Source organism: Colius striatus, chromosome 1 (assembly GCF_028858725.1).
Source record: "Colius striatus isolate bColStr4 chromosome 1, bColStr4.1.hap1, whole genome shotgun sequence".
NCBI lineage: Eukaryota > Metazoa > Chordata > Aves > Coliiformes > Coliidae > Colius > Colius striatus.
Genome location: NC_084759.1, coordinates 156,542,025 through 156,558,187, shown reverse-complemented (window position 1 = coordinate 156,558,187; position 16,163 = coordinate 156,542,025). Strand labels below are relative to the sequence as shown.

The 16,163-nt window shown below is 39.4% G+C and overlaps 1 protein-coding gene across 8 annotated transcripts in view; it reads left to right on the top strand.

Annotated features, from left to right (window-relative positions):
• Positions 1 to 15,745, top strand: part of CNOT4 (CCR4-NOT transcription complex subunit 4) — a 78,353-nt gene extending 62,608 nt beyond the window's left edge. For 4 of the 8 annotated variants that reach the window (XM_062014915.1, XM_062014896.1, XM_062014905.1 and 1 more), the window contains 2 exons: positions 13,318 to 13,530; positions 14,343 to 15,745. In XM_062014915.1, the coding sequence (XP_061870899.1) occupies positions 13,318 to 13,530; positions 14,343 to 14,644 (515 nt within the window). In that variant the 3' untranslated portion in view covers positions 14,645 to 15,745. Of the gene's footprint in view, positions 1 to 1,198; positions 1,683 to 13,317; positions 13,531 to 14,342 lie in introns of those variants that run through there. The other 4 variants (XM_062014924.1, XM_062014923.1, XM_062014922.1 and 1 more) reach the window with 2 other exon arrangements.
• The last annotated feature ends 418 nt before the right edge of the window (positions 15,746 to 16,163 follow it).

Below are 16,163 nucleotides of genomic sequence, written 5' to 3'. Positions count from 1 at the left end.
TGTAGTATTCTGAAGCTATCTTTTGTTTAGTAGAGAATCAGAACTTTGCTATATTTATAACCCCACCGCTCCAGGTGGGGCTGTTTTGTGATGTGCACCAAGTTTAAATGGGGAGACATGGGCACTACTCACACTTGGTTTTTAAGCTCTCATTTGAAAATCATTTCTGTATGGAATTTGGTAGCCTATTTCTCAGATGAAGCAGTATTTAATAGACTCATTCTGCAGTTTCCATTGAAATGATACAATGACACTTGATTGACTTGATAATTGTTTTATGCATATACTTGAAATATTTCACATTCATCAGGCATACGATTGTCTCCAGCCCATATTTAAATTAACCTTATGATTGACTGGTTCCTAAACTATCACTTTTTCTCCCTCCACTGTATGATTTTGCAGATTGTAGCAGATGTTACTGGGTTTTACTCTAAGGGACAGTTTAGCCTTGTTGCTGTTCTCTGGTGGGGATGGATTAGATGATTTACTGTGTGAGTATGACTCCGTGCTTCAGGAGAGAAGTTCAGTGACTTTTTGTTCCTGGACAGCACGTTTGGAGCTAATAGCAATTTTACCCTAGATTATGTGCAAGCTACTATCCTAAGAATATAGGAGAGTGGCTATCCTTTATTCTGCAGATAATGCTAAAGGAAAGATTCACTAACCGCAATGCGTCTGTGAACCTTTATTTTGTTACTTTAAAACAACAGGAATCTCTTCACAATTTGATAGCTAATATGCTATCACCTTTACTATCCTACTGTCTGGTAGTGTGTTCTAAAACAATAGATGTAGTATTGGATCATAGAGCAAAATATGTCTCAGATTAAATGTGTGCTTTGAGACGGATGCCTGTAAAATGAGGTGCATATGTATTAATAATGGGAAAACAGAAATTCTTCTATTTCTTGAGCATGTACTTAGTGGATGGTAGTTACTGATTTATTACATAGCAAAAGTATAAGAACAAATATAACAGTTAAAAGTGTGAGGAAAAAGTTGTAAATGGTTAGTGTGCCTTTCCTGTCAGTTCTGTGCAAGGTGAAGTATTTGACATTTTGAAACATTGACATACTTATTAATTTCATAATTATCCTGAAGAATTTCTTTCTCATTTGGTATTGAGAACTCTTCAAATGATCTCACTGATATTTGACTAATGCTGCACAATATTCTGTGTATATTCTTCCCACAGAAATCACTGAAAGCCCTTGAGCTGGATGGGGCTCACATGGATCATCGAGTCCAACTCCTGGCTCCACAGAGGGCAGCCAAAAAATTAAACAATGCATCTCAGATCATTGTCCAGCTGCTTCTTGAAGACAGGCAATTTATGTATATCATGCATATATTAGAAATTTAAGATAGAGGAACTAGCCAAGTGGACACAGACAGATAAGAACTAAACCCTGTACAGGGTAGGGGAAGAAAAGAGCTTTGCCTGTTGTCCTCAAAGACACCGTTGTAAAGTCCATCACGAGTTACTTTAGCCATGAAGGCCACTGATGTGGATATTGCAGTAGACTTACGTGAACTGTTGCTGAAACTTCAGAACAGGGGGCTTGAACGTCCTAAGTCTTTCAAGTTGAATATAATTGCCAAATCAAATTGTTGTTCTTTCAGTTCCTTTTTGTTTTGATGTTGTAACCTTTTATCTCTTGACTATGCATGGTCTTAATTGAAGGAATGATATGTATTTAAAGATTGTGACAATAAATAGGTAGACAATTCTATTAAATTTGGCTGCCATCAGCAGTCTTTGTGGTAGTGGTGTTGCATTCTTTATCAAGACACTGATTAGCATGCGCATTTTTGAGTCTTGCCTGCATTTAGATTTTTATGAAGCAATAGCTGGTAGCAGGGAAGGACGAAGCGATGAAGGTTATATTAAAAAGACCCAACTTCCTCCCATTTAAAGTCCCGAGATCTTCTGTATCAGGACAACTTATGGTGTTGCATCTTCTCACACTAAATTTGCAGCCTTCTTGCCCCCAGCTATTGAACTTGTCTCAAACATCAAGTCTTTTCATACTAATGCTACCTTCTAGACAACATTTTAGTCAAACAAAATATCCCTGTAGATTGGCTGTGATCATATTGCTTAAAAGAATTTAGGTAAACTACAGAAAAGGGTGAGATACCAGGATTATCACTGACATGCTCTGCCTTTTAGTATTAAGTCTGCTCTTTATAATAAGAGTCCTCCTCTGGCTTGTGATTTTCTCAGAACATAACCTCCTTTCCACGTGGGGGACACATTTTTGTATTTCACCTTTGTCCTTTTGACTTTGTCTCCTCTCTCTGGGTTGATTCTTAATAATTGATCCTATCTCCTGAACAAAGGAAAAACATGGCTTATTTTATGGAGTCATGTAACCAAAAAAAATCGAATTTGCAGCATAGCAGCTGACACCTTACTATGGTCTCAGCGTAATCATTTGGTATGGGATTTTTGGGGGGTTCGGCTTCTGCTACTGTGCCTTATTAAAAGAAGTTCCAACCCCATGTTGTATGGCACTTGAATTCAGCATGTCGTAAAACTTAAAATTCTCCAAATACAATGTACAAAATGTGTTTGATCCTGTACTTCAGCAACAGGCAATGTGACTTAAATAGTGCTGCCTCACATGCCTTTATTTGGATGCAGTGATTGAAAGAGCATTTTGCTCCACTTTTCCTCTTAACCTCACAATATGTGAAAAGTTTAACACCCTTTTAAAGTATTGATGGCCTACTCTTAACGTTAAGAGGTACATTAGTCTGTTTTCTGTCTTAATGCTTTAAGAAAGACTGCTTGCTCACTTGGTAAGCTTCCTTAACTTCTGGCTTTCTGACAGCAGCTAGGCAAAAAGCATGGCAGCTGAATGTCATCTTTTCTGTGCCCCTGGTTAGATGTGTGGCTGCTTATAGCTGAAATCTTTCTATGATTAGGTCTAAATATTAAAAAAAGGAAATCTGGTGAAAATCTTGCCTGACAAATTAGTAGGTGCCACATATGGGACTTTCCAAGGCCTGTGTCTTTCCAGAGCACAGAGCAGCTTTTCTAAGAAGTGGATGTTTTACCCTGATGTAAAGGTTATGCCTCATTTGAAAACAAAGGCCTGGCCACTGCTTTGAAATTGCAAAATGAGAAGTACTGTTTGTAAATGACCTTCCACTGTTTCCAGTATTGCTTTTACTGACCCTTGCATAAACCCTGTGTCCTGTTATCCCCAACAAAGATGACTGTTCTCAGTGTAGCCTTTCCCACTGAATGTTTTGTTCTCATCAGTCCTTATGCCCGTGGTGTTCCATTTCTTTCCATGGAGGTTCTTGACATGCCCCCTCCTCTTTCTTTAGGAGGTGTTTGTGTCTGTATGTATCCTGCAGCCCCAAAATTCATTCACTTTTCATTTCCCATCATAAACTAATTTTCTGTTTCACTGGTGAAGAGTTGAAGCATTCAGCATGAAATTAACTTTTGTCTCACTTCCATTGCTCTGGTGGTGCTCTTCAAATTTCTTTGGTTTCTTTAAAGCTCCAAATGCTTTAATGCTGCTGGGTTGAAAAAAAAAAAAAAAAAAGAAAAAGGAATTTCAAATTAGTTTGCAAAATACTAAATCGGTGTCAAGATGTAAATCACAGTATTTGAAATCTGCTGTGGGTATTCTTTGTCCTGCCTCTAGTGTCTTGTCCCTTAACTTCCAAACGCTTTTGGAGATTGATAGAATCGTTAGGGTTGAAAGGGACCTGAAAGACCATCCAGTTCCAACTCCCTGCCATGGGCAGGGACACCTTCTACTAGATAGGTTGCTCAAAGTCCCATCCAAACTGGCCTTGAACACTTCTACATTTACTATTAAGGTCTGCCTTCCTTACTGCGATCTTGTCATGACCTCTGAGAAATTCATCCACAGCACCTGTCCTTTAAGTCCTGCTACTTTTCCATCTGTGCCTTCTCTGTTAGCTTGATTTTAAGCTCTTACAAATGTCTTCATGTCTTTGACTGTGTGATTGTTAGGGACAGAAGTGAAAGACAGGCGTCCTGCTTCTTTGAGTAGTAAGATGCCTATTTTTAAATGTGTAATTGTATTTTGGAAGAAGAAAATGTGACAAAAGGGGGAGGGGGTAAAGTGGAAAAAAATTAAAATCCTCTTAACTTTTCTTGGCTGCAATACATCAGAGGAATGACTAATCATATCAGCACTGCTAGACTTGAAATAAATGCAGTGTTGGCTGAAATAGGTGACCTGAGTGGCTGACCCAATTTGCACTCTGAACCATCGGTCCCGGCAGCTTTTCCAGTATCTGTTCCCTGGAAACAGGAGGAAAGAAGCACATTGGAGGTATTTCACATAAAATTTCCTAATTGTTGGTGTCTGCAGTAATGCCACCAAATGAGCTTCAGCTGCACTAAATGTTGAACCTTTGTCTGTGTTTTATGGATAGAAGACTGCATTTATTGCTTATAGAATAAGAAATTTTTCCCGTTCTTTAGGGATGGTTCACCAAACGTTAGAAAAACTGTTTCTTTTCATAAGTAACCTGTAAGATCTTGGGATGGCTCTGCAGTAGTGTAAGAGGCAGTTCTGTTGGCTGGTGTAGCACCTGTATCCTTCCTCAGCAGGCAGATGCTTAGCCTTGTAATGCTGTATTCTCTTGAATGGTTTTCTAAAACACAAACTGACACTTCAGAATATAGAGTAAAACCACTAGCATGAGTTAAAAGATGTAATTGAGCGATATTAATACTCTGGCCTTTTCTCTTTAAATTAGTACACTTCATATTGCCACCTGTTAGTAGCAGCGTTACCTAACAAGAGGCTGTACCTTAGGCACAGACCTGATACTTCAGTTCCTCCTGTGTCAAGTCCCATCTCACAAAGTATCAGTTATGACTGATAAATTTCAGCAGAAAACACAGACCATAGGTTTTCTGTGTAAACACATTTTGAAAGGCACCAACTTAAGAACCATTGAGAAAGGACAAACATAATCTTTTCAAAAACTGTATTGAGGGAAGAGCATATCCTGAAGGGATTACGACTGGCAAAGCAGCTTGACAAAATGTTTCTCCTCCTAGCAATACCAAATCCCATTTAGGGCAAGGGGAATCTGATCTTTTCCATCCTTTGCTATCTCTTGGTTCCTTCTGCATCACAGCCTCATTTGAACTTCCCAAAGGAATTATTTTTTAAATCCCATGTATTTAAAAAATGGGTCACCTCTATTGGAAGACAGCATTTAGTAATCAGAATGAGTTTCATATCATGGAAGGTTTGTTTTTTACTCTCAGCTTTTTTCAGTTTATCTAGTTTTCCCACAGCATTATTGAAGTATCTACCAGTATAATTGTTTGCTACAGATGTGAAGAAAATAAAAATGAATGTATAACTTCCCAGAGTATGTGTTCACTGTGCTGAATGCTGGTCTCACAGCCTTGGTCAGAGGATTTGTTGAGTACACCTAGACTTCAGAACCTGTATGGCAACTGCTAATTATTTATACAGTTTTGAAGATCTGTTTTTTCTTTGCTGGTACTAGATATTGCATTGGCCATAGGATGAATTCAATATATTTTGCTTTTATTTATGCATATATCTCTGAATGTACCCACATGTATACTTATACACACAGGATTTTTGTTTGAGGTCAGACTTTTTTTTATTGACAGCTAGGATAAGCTGATGAGATTGAACCTTGATGCAGGATTTCAGAGAAGGCAGCAGGTTTACTTAGATTAAAATGAACTTTGTTTTCTCATGTGAATGGAACTGCATGTCTTTCTGAGCTTTTAAAATTCAAACTGGTCTGTACGCAGGATTAAAGTATCTATTTCCTTTGTTTCAGTATCTCTAAGTATTTGTGCTCTGAAGTTTAGGTTTCTATAAATATTTGAGATTATCAATGATGAGAGCTGTTTTGGTTTGGTTTTTTTTTTATGGGATCCTTCTTTAGCACGAGAGGCATCTTGTTAGCTCACATGAAAAAGAGGCTATTTATTGACTAAGGTGAAAGCATTACAGAATATATTGTCTTTTCTGCATGCAGGAGAGTGGGTCCCAAATTGAAGTCCTGCAGTTTTCAGCTATATGTTTTTAGCAATAAACCATTTCAAATCAGTAATAAGTAAAAGTTAGTGCTGGGATACTATGGAAACATCTGATATGAAGTCAAGCATGGGTTTCAAAGCAAGTTAGAATCTGAACTTGAAGTTTATAGCTTAAAATTCCATAGCTTGCTGCTCTGATTATGTATTAGGTGTGGTCTCTTGAGTCAAAGTCAATCAGAAGAACTCTCCAGAATACTTAATGTAAAACTACTTTTCTCAAACCTAATATTATTCTACTTTGTGCATAGTGAATATCGAAGATGAGCTGTTCTGTTGCTGATCAAGGGATTTCTCGTGAAAATTAGTTTTCTGACTTAACACTTAGTCACAGAAAGCTTGAAAGTTGTACTGATCTTCATCAAAAAGAAAAATTATTTAGAAAATTTGATTTCCTTTTTGAAGTATATACTTTAGAATTCAATATATTCCTTTTCTGCTTGGTAGCTGGGCTTACTGACATGGTAGGTTGCACTTGATGTATTTCTAAACTGAAAAAAATAGTGCTTTTCTGATTTAAATGGCTATCTTAAACACGATACATGTGGAATTAATATAACCATGGAAATCGCTGTACAATCAAGATAAAAGCTGCTTTACTTGAATTATTTTAAAGCTGAGGGCAAACTAGTGTCTCCTGGCTACTAAAACAAATTTTGTAGGTGTGTGTATGTGTACATTTGTTTCCCCAACTTCTAGGGCTCATGACCGTAAGACTTTCATTTGAAATCCTCACCATGGAATGACACTTAGAAAGCTGTTTTTGTGAATTGCCAAGCTGCCTCTTGTGTGTAGAGAATGTCAGCGAGGCTTTTAAATGTTCTCTTCAAACAGCTTTATCTTCCAGTGTTTGGTATCTCCCTAATACAAAGTGGCTACTTGTATTCCTGATGGGTAGGACTGATGTTGAAATGTGGACAGATTCAATCTTCTTTAATCTGCTAGGGATGCTTTCAGGCCTTTGTGAATGGGTGAAACTTCATTGTTTGGTTTAAGCATTGTGGGATTCCTAGAAATCATAGTTACACAGAATCGATGAAGTCTGACAGTAAGTCCTTCAGGCTGCAGCAGTTAAAATGTTTTTTCATCTTAGTTTTAACAATTCCATGAGCAAACAAGCTTATTAGTCACACTGAAGTGACTCAGGTTTGATTTTTGTCAAAACTGTTTTGTTGATGGTTAAGTATACAAGCTTTGGATGAAAGTCTTCTGAGTTTATCTAATGGGATAGGTGTAACTTCATTTTAGGATGTTGCAAATAGACCCTCTCTGTGTGAAATACTGGACAGCTTTTTGACAAAGTAGAAGTATCAGTAGTGGAAAGTCATTTAGAGATGAAAATAGAGAAGCCCCAGTAACTGCTTGAAACAGAGTAATGAGCAGTTTTGGAAAGCACAAAGTATCTGTGGTATCTCTGAAAATGATAGCATGAGGTGCAGACTTGGGACTAGCAGGGAAGTCCCTGCAAAGGATATGCTTTTCTGGAGGCCACATTTGTTTCTAATAGAGTTGAAAAAGTCATGGTGAAATCTTCTGGTAGTCTTTCATTTTGGGATGTGGCAAATCATTTTCTCCTCTTCCTCCCCTGAGTGAAATATCCTTTTTTTCCCAATACTTTGTCATTCCGGTTTCCTTGCCAAGGCTTCAAAACAAACTGTTACAGTACGGTTAGTACTGAAACATTTCACAAAGGCCTTCTTACAAGCAGGTCATTTCAATAGCCATTCTGTTACTAAATACAGCTTGATAGTCTCTTCACTTTTGTTTCTAATCTACAGTCAATTATCTGACATTGTTAATAAGTTGATTTTTCTTTCATTTGATGATTTTCCTCTGAATTTCTTCTGTTTTTTTGGCGTTTGGCCTTTCTGGTTTTTTTTCTATTGTGTGCCTTGGTCACACAAGTGACATACTGATGGATTCTTAGAAATAAATAATGGCAGGAGCAGAATATGGCATAAAGATGTTTAATGAGTTTACACAGTTGGTACAAAATCAGGCTGTTGTAATAGCTTAGATTATAAGTTTGGCAGAGGAAGGAATACATGCGCTATACACTTTCTGTGATGCTCTCATGATCTTTGCTATTAGTCATATTTATTTAACATATACTGTGTGAATTACGACAAGTGTTTGACCATAGACTTGTATCAGAATTGGGACACAACCTTTGAAATGGTCTAGTCTTCCTATGGCATTCGTTTTTACTTGGCAGGAGACAGGCCCACTAACTGTAAGACACACTGCCTCGTTACTTTCGATATAAAAGATCAAGTGTGTCAACATCACATGTGTGGTGCAGACAAATCTGAAACATCTTTCGGTCTATATTCTGGTGTAATTTGTCAGAATTTACAAAGTCATAGGAACATAGAATTGTTTTGGTTGGAAAAGACCTTAAAGGTCATAGAGTCTAACCCCTCACTTCACCCTGCCCAGCCCACTGCTAAACCACGTCTCTCATGGAACAGCCTATGTCAGTGCAGCTCTTGCTTATGCCAACATCTTCAGCAGTATTGATTATGGACAACAGAACGATGTTTCTGGCTTGGCCATCATCTTCTTTGCCATCTCTTCCCCAAATACATGCTGCTTTGCCAGATTTGAAGGAGTAACATTAAGGCATTGCAGGTAGGGAATATTGAATGACCACTAACAAGACCATCTGGTAGGATGTCGTGAAGGGGCAGTGACTTTGGAAATGCATTATATGACCAGCTTTTATACATGAATGTTAAGGCTTCTCAATCACATTCAATTTTAAACTACACTTGAAGTCTTTATTTGAATTGGGGGGCAAGTTAGGTTTGAAACTTTTTCTCTCCTTTGTTCACTTTGACTGTGGTTGATTTTGAAAAATTTGTGTACAAGTGCTCTTAATCCATATTAACATGCTACCCCAAATGTTTGAAAAAATTAAGTGCTAGAACTGTAGGAGCTGTTCCTCTCTGTAAGCACAGGTTTCCGCTAGACCAGATAGGATTAGGAAATGCACATGAGGGGAAGACTGTAGTTCGGGATATGTATTTTATCCCCTTTTTCATGTGAAAGAAGTGCTTTCAGGGAGCTTCACTAGGTTATTTTCTGAAGGGGCACAAATCTCCAGTTTATCTTGTTGTGTAAAAGGTTTTCATTGCATTCAACTGGGTTTAAAGTTGGGTGTTTTTCTGTGTTTTCCCACTGTCGATGGACATATTACTTTAAATTAGCACGAGGCTATGGAAGGAGACAGTGTTGCCTCTTCTTGAGAGAGGGAAACAGTGGTGGTTCTCATCCCCCTAGATTATGATGTCCAACTGAGAATTAATTCTGATAGCTAGTAGAAAAATTGCTCCCTTCCACCAATTATGTTTGGAAGTGGAGAAAAATAATAGGCAAATGCCTTTTGAAAGAGATCTCTGTTAACTAAGAGAAAGCCTTTTTTCATTTTTAACTACAGTACTAGCTTCATGGTGAAGGGTAAACTTAACAGAATGGACAAACTAGCTGAGGGATAAGTAGTAATTTCTTCTGAAGATACTTATTTTCTTCAGGTAGTGGAAGTAACTCCTGCCTCTGGAGTGCACTTGAATTTTCACTTAGGCTTTTGTTTAAAAACGGTCAGACTCCAGGAAAGAGATGCTGATTTAGTTGGGTATTGCTGTGTATGGCACCTGGAGATAGCTCAAATACTTGGGTTGCATCAGGAGTTTTTCTAACTGAGTGTTTTACTTGTCAGAGCCAGTAACAGAGGCCTCGGAGGGCAGTGCAGAGACTGTTGTAGAACATTGCGTTTTCTGTAGATTCTGTCTACTTGAACACCTTAATGCATTTTAACCAGTTACCAGATGCCATATTACAAGAGTAATTTAATTGCAGCATTTCTGTTCAGAGGCTGGGAGTCTGATGAAGCTGTGAAACTTTGGTCATCATTTGTTGACTGTGTGCATTTATTAGCCAAGCTGGGAAACCCTGATACAGACAGGAGTAATGTGTTGATTGCTCTCTGACACCAAAGAAAAAACAGTGTTTTTGTCATAGCTTACTTTTCAGCCTCACAAATCCAGCTGTCTGGGAAAGACAATAAATATTTTTGAATTCTCTGTTTTGTCACTTTTGTATCCAGAAGCACAAGATTTTAATAAATAAGCTTCCTTATTGTAAATAATACAGTTTTTATAGATCCTGAATTCTTTCTTCTCTTGGCTTCTGTGATTCCAAGTGGATTTTGTACAGACAGTTGAGAAGTTCTTCCTCAGTTTCTTATTTTCTTTTATTCTGTGTTGGAACAGACAGGCAGCAACAGTGTGCTAGGCTCTCCTCACGGATCAGCATCTCATCACCGAATAGGGACAGCCTGTTCTCTTGCATGAAAATCCTCATCTCAACTGCTTGCTGTCTTTCTGGACTATTATCTATGCTGTATTATGTCTTTTTTAAATGGACAATTGCATGGCAAAAATTTTTGTTTTCTTAGCCCAAGGTGGCTTTGTGCCCTACTACTTTTTTTTCCTCTCCCATTTCTTCCAAGTATGACATCTTGGTGGCTTTGTCTTCATTAGAATTCCTCAAGGACGTGTTGAAGGTGTGTAGTTCCTTATACACGTTTGTTTTCTTGCACATGAGCACTCAGGGCATTTTGGGGGTTAATAATGTCCGTGATTAAAATCAGGATGAGTTTGTAGATCCCTACCCCATGGGTATTGTTGATGAGTATGTTCACTCGTGTAGTCCTAGTAAGCACGTTGTGTATCCTTTTTGCCTTGTAGTAGAAGCAAGTCATTCAACTGAGCTGTATTTCTTTGTGTAAGCTGTTGGAAACAGCAGTGAAAAAGTCAAGTGGAAGCTAATAGTATACCATGCAGACTCTGTTGCACAATTACTTCTGTGATGGTGAACTGGCTACTTTTGTTCCCACTCAGGAAGGAAGAGGAAGTAAATTTTATTAACAGTAGGAGAAATGAAAGTAGAAATGAAAGTAGAAGTGTGCACTGTGTCTCGATGCCAATGCTGATGAGCCTGCTTCCCCCCCCCCCCCCAAAGTGACTCGTATGCCAGACCCAAAGAGCACATGGATGCACACAGTATGTAGATACGGTCACGCTTCTTTCTGGAGGCCTGACTGTGTCTGTATGCCAAGGTGTTCCTAAAAAGCTACTGTTGGATTACTTGCTTGAGGCAGAGCTGCAGTTCTGCTACTGTTATTCTTTTTTTTTTCTAATGTGGATCTTTAAAATGTTAATCTTTAGATATAACATGATACATGTAGTAATGGGCAGGTTTGGGGGTTTACTTTCACTACTTGATTTTTGACCTGTCTTTCTTTATGGGAATGTTTAGGAGTTGTCTGTCTTCCTTATGGAGGTACCTCACACTGTAACCTCTGAGGAAGAGCCTCAGCCAGTGAGTGGGTATAACAGCAGTTGACTGTAAACCTTCCAGAATCTGTTGTCAAATGTATTCTGCACATTTGCCCTGGCATAGAGGATGATGCTTGTAGGACACTCTTTGTATCTGTGCTGTTATCCCTGTCCAGCGATCAGTCTGACTACAGATTCTAGGTATCAGCTGCCATCCTGCTGTGTGGGGACATTTCTGCGTGCAGATGGATGCTTGTGCTAGGGCAGCTGCATTTAGGCATGCACAGGGTTTGCAATGAATGTTGCAAATGTTTGCCTCAACAGTCATCACAGGCAAAGTGGACATAGTAGATTTGTGTAGTAGTGTGGTTTGAAGTTGAGTTGGTGACAGAGACTGAGGTATGACTTGCCAAGATTTGTGACTGAAGTTGCTTGTAATTCTGTACAGAAGCAGAATCATACATAAAGTTTATTCTAAAAAAAACCCTTCTGGGGAAGGAAAGTTCTGCATGAAACCATATGATTTTAAGAACTTCATGGGGTTTTTTCCTGTAGTTACAAAAAGATAATTTCTTCAGACATCAGTTCTTTCGTAGCATTCAGCTTTACAAGAATTACCAAGGCAGGCTTTGATAGCAAGTGAGACTTGCTATCAAAGACAGACTGCTTTCTTCACTCTCCAACACAGAGTTGTGAGTTAGTGATATCCTTTAATTTCCCATGAATACTTAAACTCTTTTGTTGTTGAAGTAACAGAATTATGTAAGTATGTTGCTGTAAGGCTCCTGATAGACATCAGGATCCTTTCTTGAATTGATAGGCAGAGATAGTTAAAAAAAAAAAAGAGTTGTAATCTTAAGATTTTTATCAAAAAGAGTATACATCCAAGGCAATATCCAACACTTTCTTTTCAAATGTATTTGACTGCAAGTTAATTAAGCATGACTTTCTGTATTGGCTGATAGTTACCAGTATGGTCCCATCTGATTTGTTTTGCTTTGAGATACCTAAAGCAGGACACGCGCTGTAGAACCTGACAGTCTGTTCTAGAGAGAGGGTTCAGGGATCACTTGCTGTAGTGCTGATGGCCAAGTTATCCTGTTGTCCTTTTTCAATACATGCCCTGAAGCATTTAGGCAAATAGTTAAGACTTTACTGTTTTGGTGTCCAGCTGGTTTGCTTCTAACCCAAGTTTTTGAGGATTTTGCTGTGTCTGGAATTATTCTGAAAGGTCTCTAAAGAATTTTCACTACTATTCTACAACTGCAAGAGGAAATTGGACTCCTTCCAACTTCATGAGAACTTAATTACCATTTCCTTCGGAAGAGCATCTGTAGGGCTGTGACTGAGCGAGCTATGACAAAACAAACAATTTTTGTGGTATTCCTCCACCTCCCTGGCTCCTCATGTTCAGTTTCTATTGCAAAGCCCTATCCAGCCTTTCTTCATTTTAATATACTTCAAAGAAAACAGCCCTTTTGAGCCTGCTGACCATTCATAAAGCAGCTGAACTGGGTTATGTAGCTTGCACAGAGGTATTCTCATAAAGTATCTGGAAGGTTTCCCCCATTAACTAACAGAGAGTGAGCCACTGTGCCCCTGATAACTTAAGTCTCTGAACTGAAAAGAATAAAAATGGGCAAATAGGAATTGGGAGAGGAGTTAAATCTCTCTCCCACTCCTTAACTCTTGGTTTAAAGCCTGCCAGCCCCTCTGAGTAATTCATCGATCATATAAACACTGACCCTAGTTTTTGGACAGGGAAAGTATTAAATGCTTAGCTTAAAAAGTAAAAATCCCATACCCCACCAAAGAAGGACATCTGTTTCTAACTTCAGCTTTTTATTTTTTTATCTTTCATTTTTTTTTTGTTGGTAAATCTCCCAGACAACAGCAGTTCTGTAGAGAGTTTAAATATGAAGGAATGGCAGGACGGGCTAAGGGCACTTCTACCGAACATTAACATCAACTTTGGTGGACTGCCCAATGCTTCCTCCCCCTCCAACGCCAACCACAGTGTACCAACGTCCAACACTGCCACCACCGACAGCCTGAATTGGGACAGCCCTGGCAGCTGGATGGACCCCGCAATCATCACAGGTAACCGTTTCTCACTCCTTCAGCTCTGCTGGCAAACCGTCAAATGGGTATTTGGCACAAACTGATTTACATCTTGGAAAAAAAAAACCCAAAACAAACAACAACAACAACAACAACCCAACAAGAAAAAGTCAGTATGCGGTGGTCTCTTCCAGCTCCCATCCACAAAACCTCAAGAGTCCAGGAACTGTTGTGGAACCGTTAGGTGTACCCAGGTGTCACTGAGGCCTTTGCAGTGCATGCCCGGGGCCTTTGCGGCGGTCAGGCGGGTCAGCGCTTCTCTGTCTGTAGGGTCAGCGCCGGTGTCCCTTCTGCTGGATGTCTGTCCGGTGTGTGCGTCGCTGGGCCTGGGGCACTGAACATATTCGCTGGACTTGGTTGAATTAAAAAGGGACATCGTACTCCACTTGTTTATAAAGCTCTTTTTTTATAAGGCTGGCTGGTTGTGTTTTCCCTGTTAGAGAGGCTGAAGCGTGATCCAGGTAGGCAGAGCAGGAGGTGAAGCATGCAGTGTGCTGGTAGCTTGGTGTGGTGAGGGCATGGCGGCGCAGCCCTCGTGCGGGGTGCTGGACAGGAAACCGTCTGGTTTATCGAGTGCTCCGAGGGGGACCTGTCTCCTGTCTGGATTTAACGTTAAATGTTTCACAGGCAGGGTAATTACATATAATAACGTAAAATGCATTCTCTGTACAAACTAATAATGTTTACTCACTGTTGCTTTTTGTTAGGTTAAATTGACCTCCTTCATGCTCAGCTTATTGCTTCTACACTGACTTGCCTATATCTCTGGTTTTTTTTTCTTCTCTTTGTAGGTATCCCAGCCTCCACAGGAAACAGTTTAGACACCCTTCAAGATGACAATCCTCCACATTGGCTAAAATCTCTTCAGGCTCTCACAGAGGTGGACGGCCCCAGTGCAGCGCCATCACAGACCCACCACAGTAACCCCTTCGGCACACAGATCCCTCTGCACAGAGCCAGTTGGAATCCCTACTCTCCTCCTTCAAACCCCACCAGCTTCCATTCCCCACCTCCAGGCTTTCAGACAGCCTTCAGACCCCCCAGTAAAACCCCCACAGATCTACTACAGAGCTCAGCGCTGGATCGTCATTAGGAAAGGAGGAAAAAGAAGAAAAGAAAAATAAAACCCAAAACGTTAGAAATGCAGGAAGTGTCCCACCCTGACTCCTCCCCATGCCCACCTACTGTTCCCTGTCATATCTTTCTTTCTGAAGAATCCAGTTCCTGATCAAACCTCCCCCCCAGGTGCAATGCCATCGCAGGGTCACGACCGTGTCTTTTTCGTTAAGTTTCTGTTGAGCCAGTGTTTGAAATAACACTGTCTGAAATATTTTCTATCCATTTTAAGTTTAAAAAAAAAAAAGAGAGAGAGAAGTCAAAATGCAGTCTCAGCGCTTAAGGAGAATATTACTGTCTTATGTCTTTTGCACATGAGTATTTCTGCCTAGTGGGAAAGTGTCAGTCTGCAGTAGGGAAAGAAATGCAACGCAGAATCAAATGCAGAAACGTGAAAAAGGTAATTAATTTCAATGAAGTTACTGAACACGTGAGGCAAGCAGTAACGTAGCGTTTATCTTGCATTCAGCGTGGCACTACACAGGGAAATTGCTATGTTGAGGGGTGGGTTTGGTTTTTTTTTGAGAAGGGGATTTTATTGTGTCAGTTTGACATGAAGTGTGTTGAAAGACAAAACACAGCTATGAGTAACTGGCATGTTGCTAAAGAGTGGTTTAAAGAGGGGAGAATAAGATTTTTCTTTAATTTTGGCTTTAGATTTAAAGTAAACTTTAATGTTTTAAAAGTATTCACAGATTTAATACCTAGCGTATACGTAATATAAGCAGCTGAAACACGAGTGATATTTACTTAAGTCTTTCTGTCTCCTCTGTCAGTCTCTCTCTCTCTTTTTTTTTTTTTTTTAAAACAAAAATTCACCTGATTGGAGCACTCTGGGATAGCACTGCATTGGGGCCACATGATCACCATCAGGAGCAACCTCTGACCTCCTCTGCCTGCAGCTTTTACTTAACCCTGTAGTTTCTGGACGTTTGTGCAGTATTGAAAAGACAGGAAAAAAAAAAGAAACAGATAAATAAACATGGTTATAACCTGACGCTAAAACTAAAACCAAGGAAATGTACCTCTTTCTTCAGAATTAAAACTAAAATCTTAAATAAAACAGAAAACTTGATGATGACCTCACGTTTGCGTTTTGGTTTTTCGAAACTTGGGTTTTTAACACCTGCATCTCGTAGAACTGTTATGTCATTGCTTGCTTTGGTTTTTTGTTCTCCTGTTTGTCTAAACTGGAGCTACTTTTATGTGGAAATAACTGCTTTGCCTGATGGCTTCTGGACTGAAGGGTGGGAGAAATCCTACATGCTTTAAAATTTTCAAGGGATTCTGTTATCTTGTGGCAATAGCTGGAGGCTGCCTGTCTCTATCCTGTGGTATCCTTTTAAATCTGAAGTGTGAAAGACTTGTTTATAACACTTTCTGAATTAAATGCCAGGGCACTTGGAGCAGATAGCATGAAATAATGTCTCTGAAGCTGTGGCAAAGAATTCTAGTTCCAGTTCCATTTTTGTCAGCATCCTTACCTAATAGGTGTG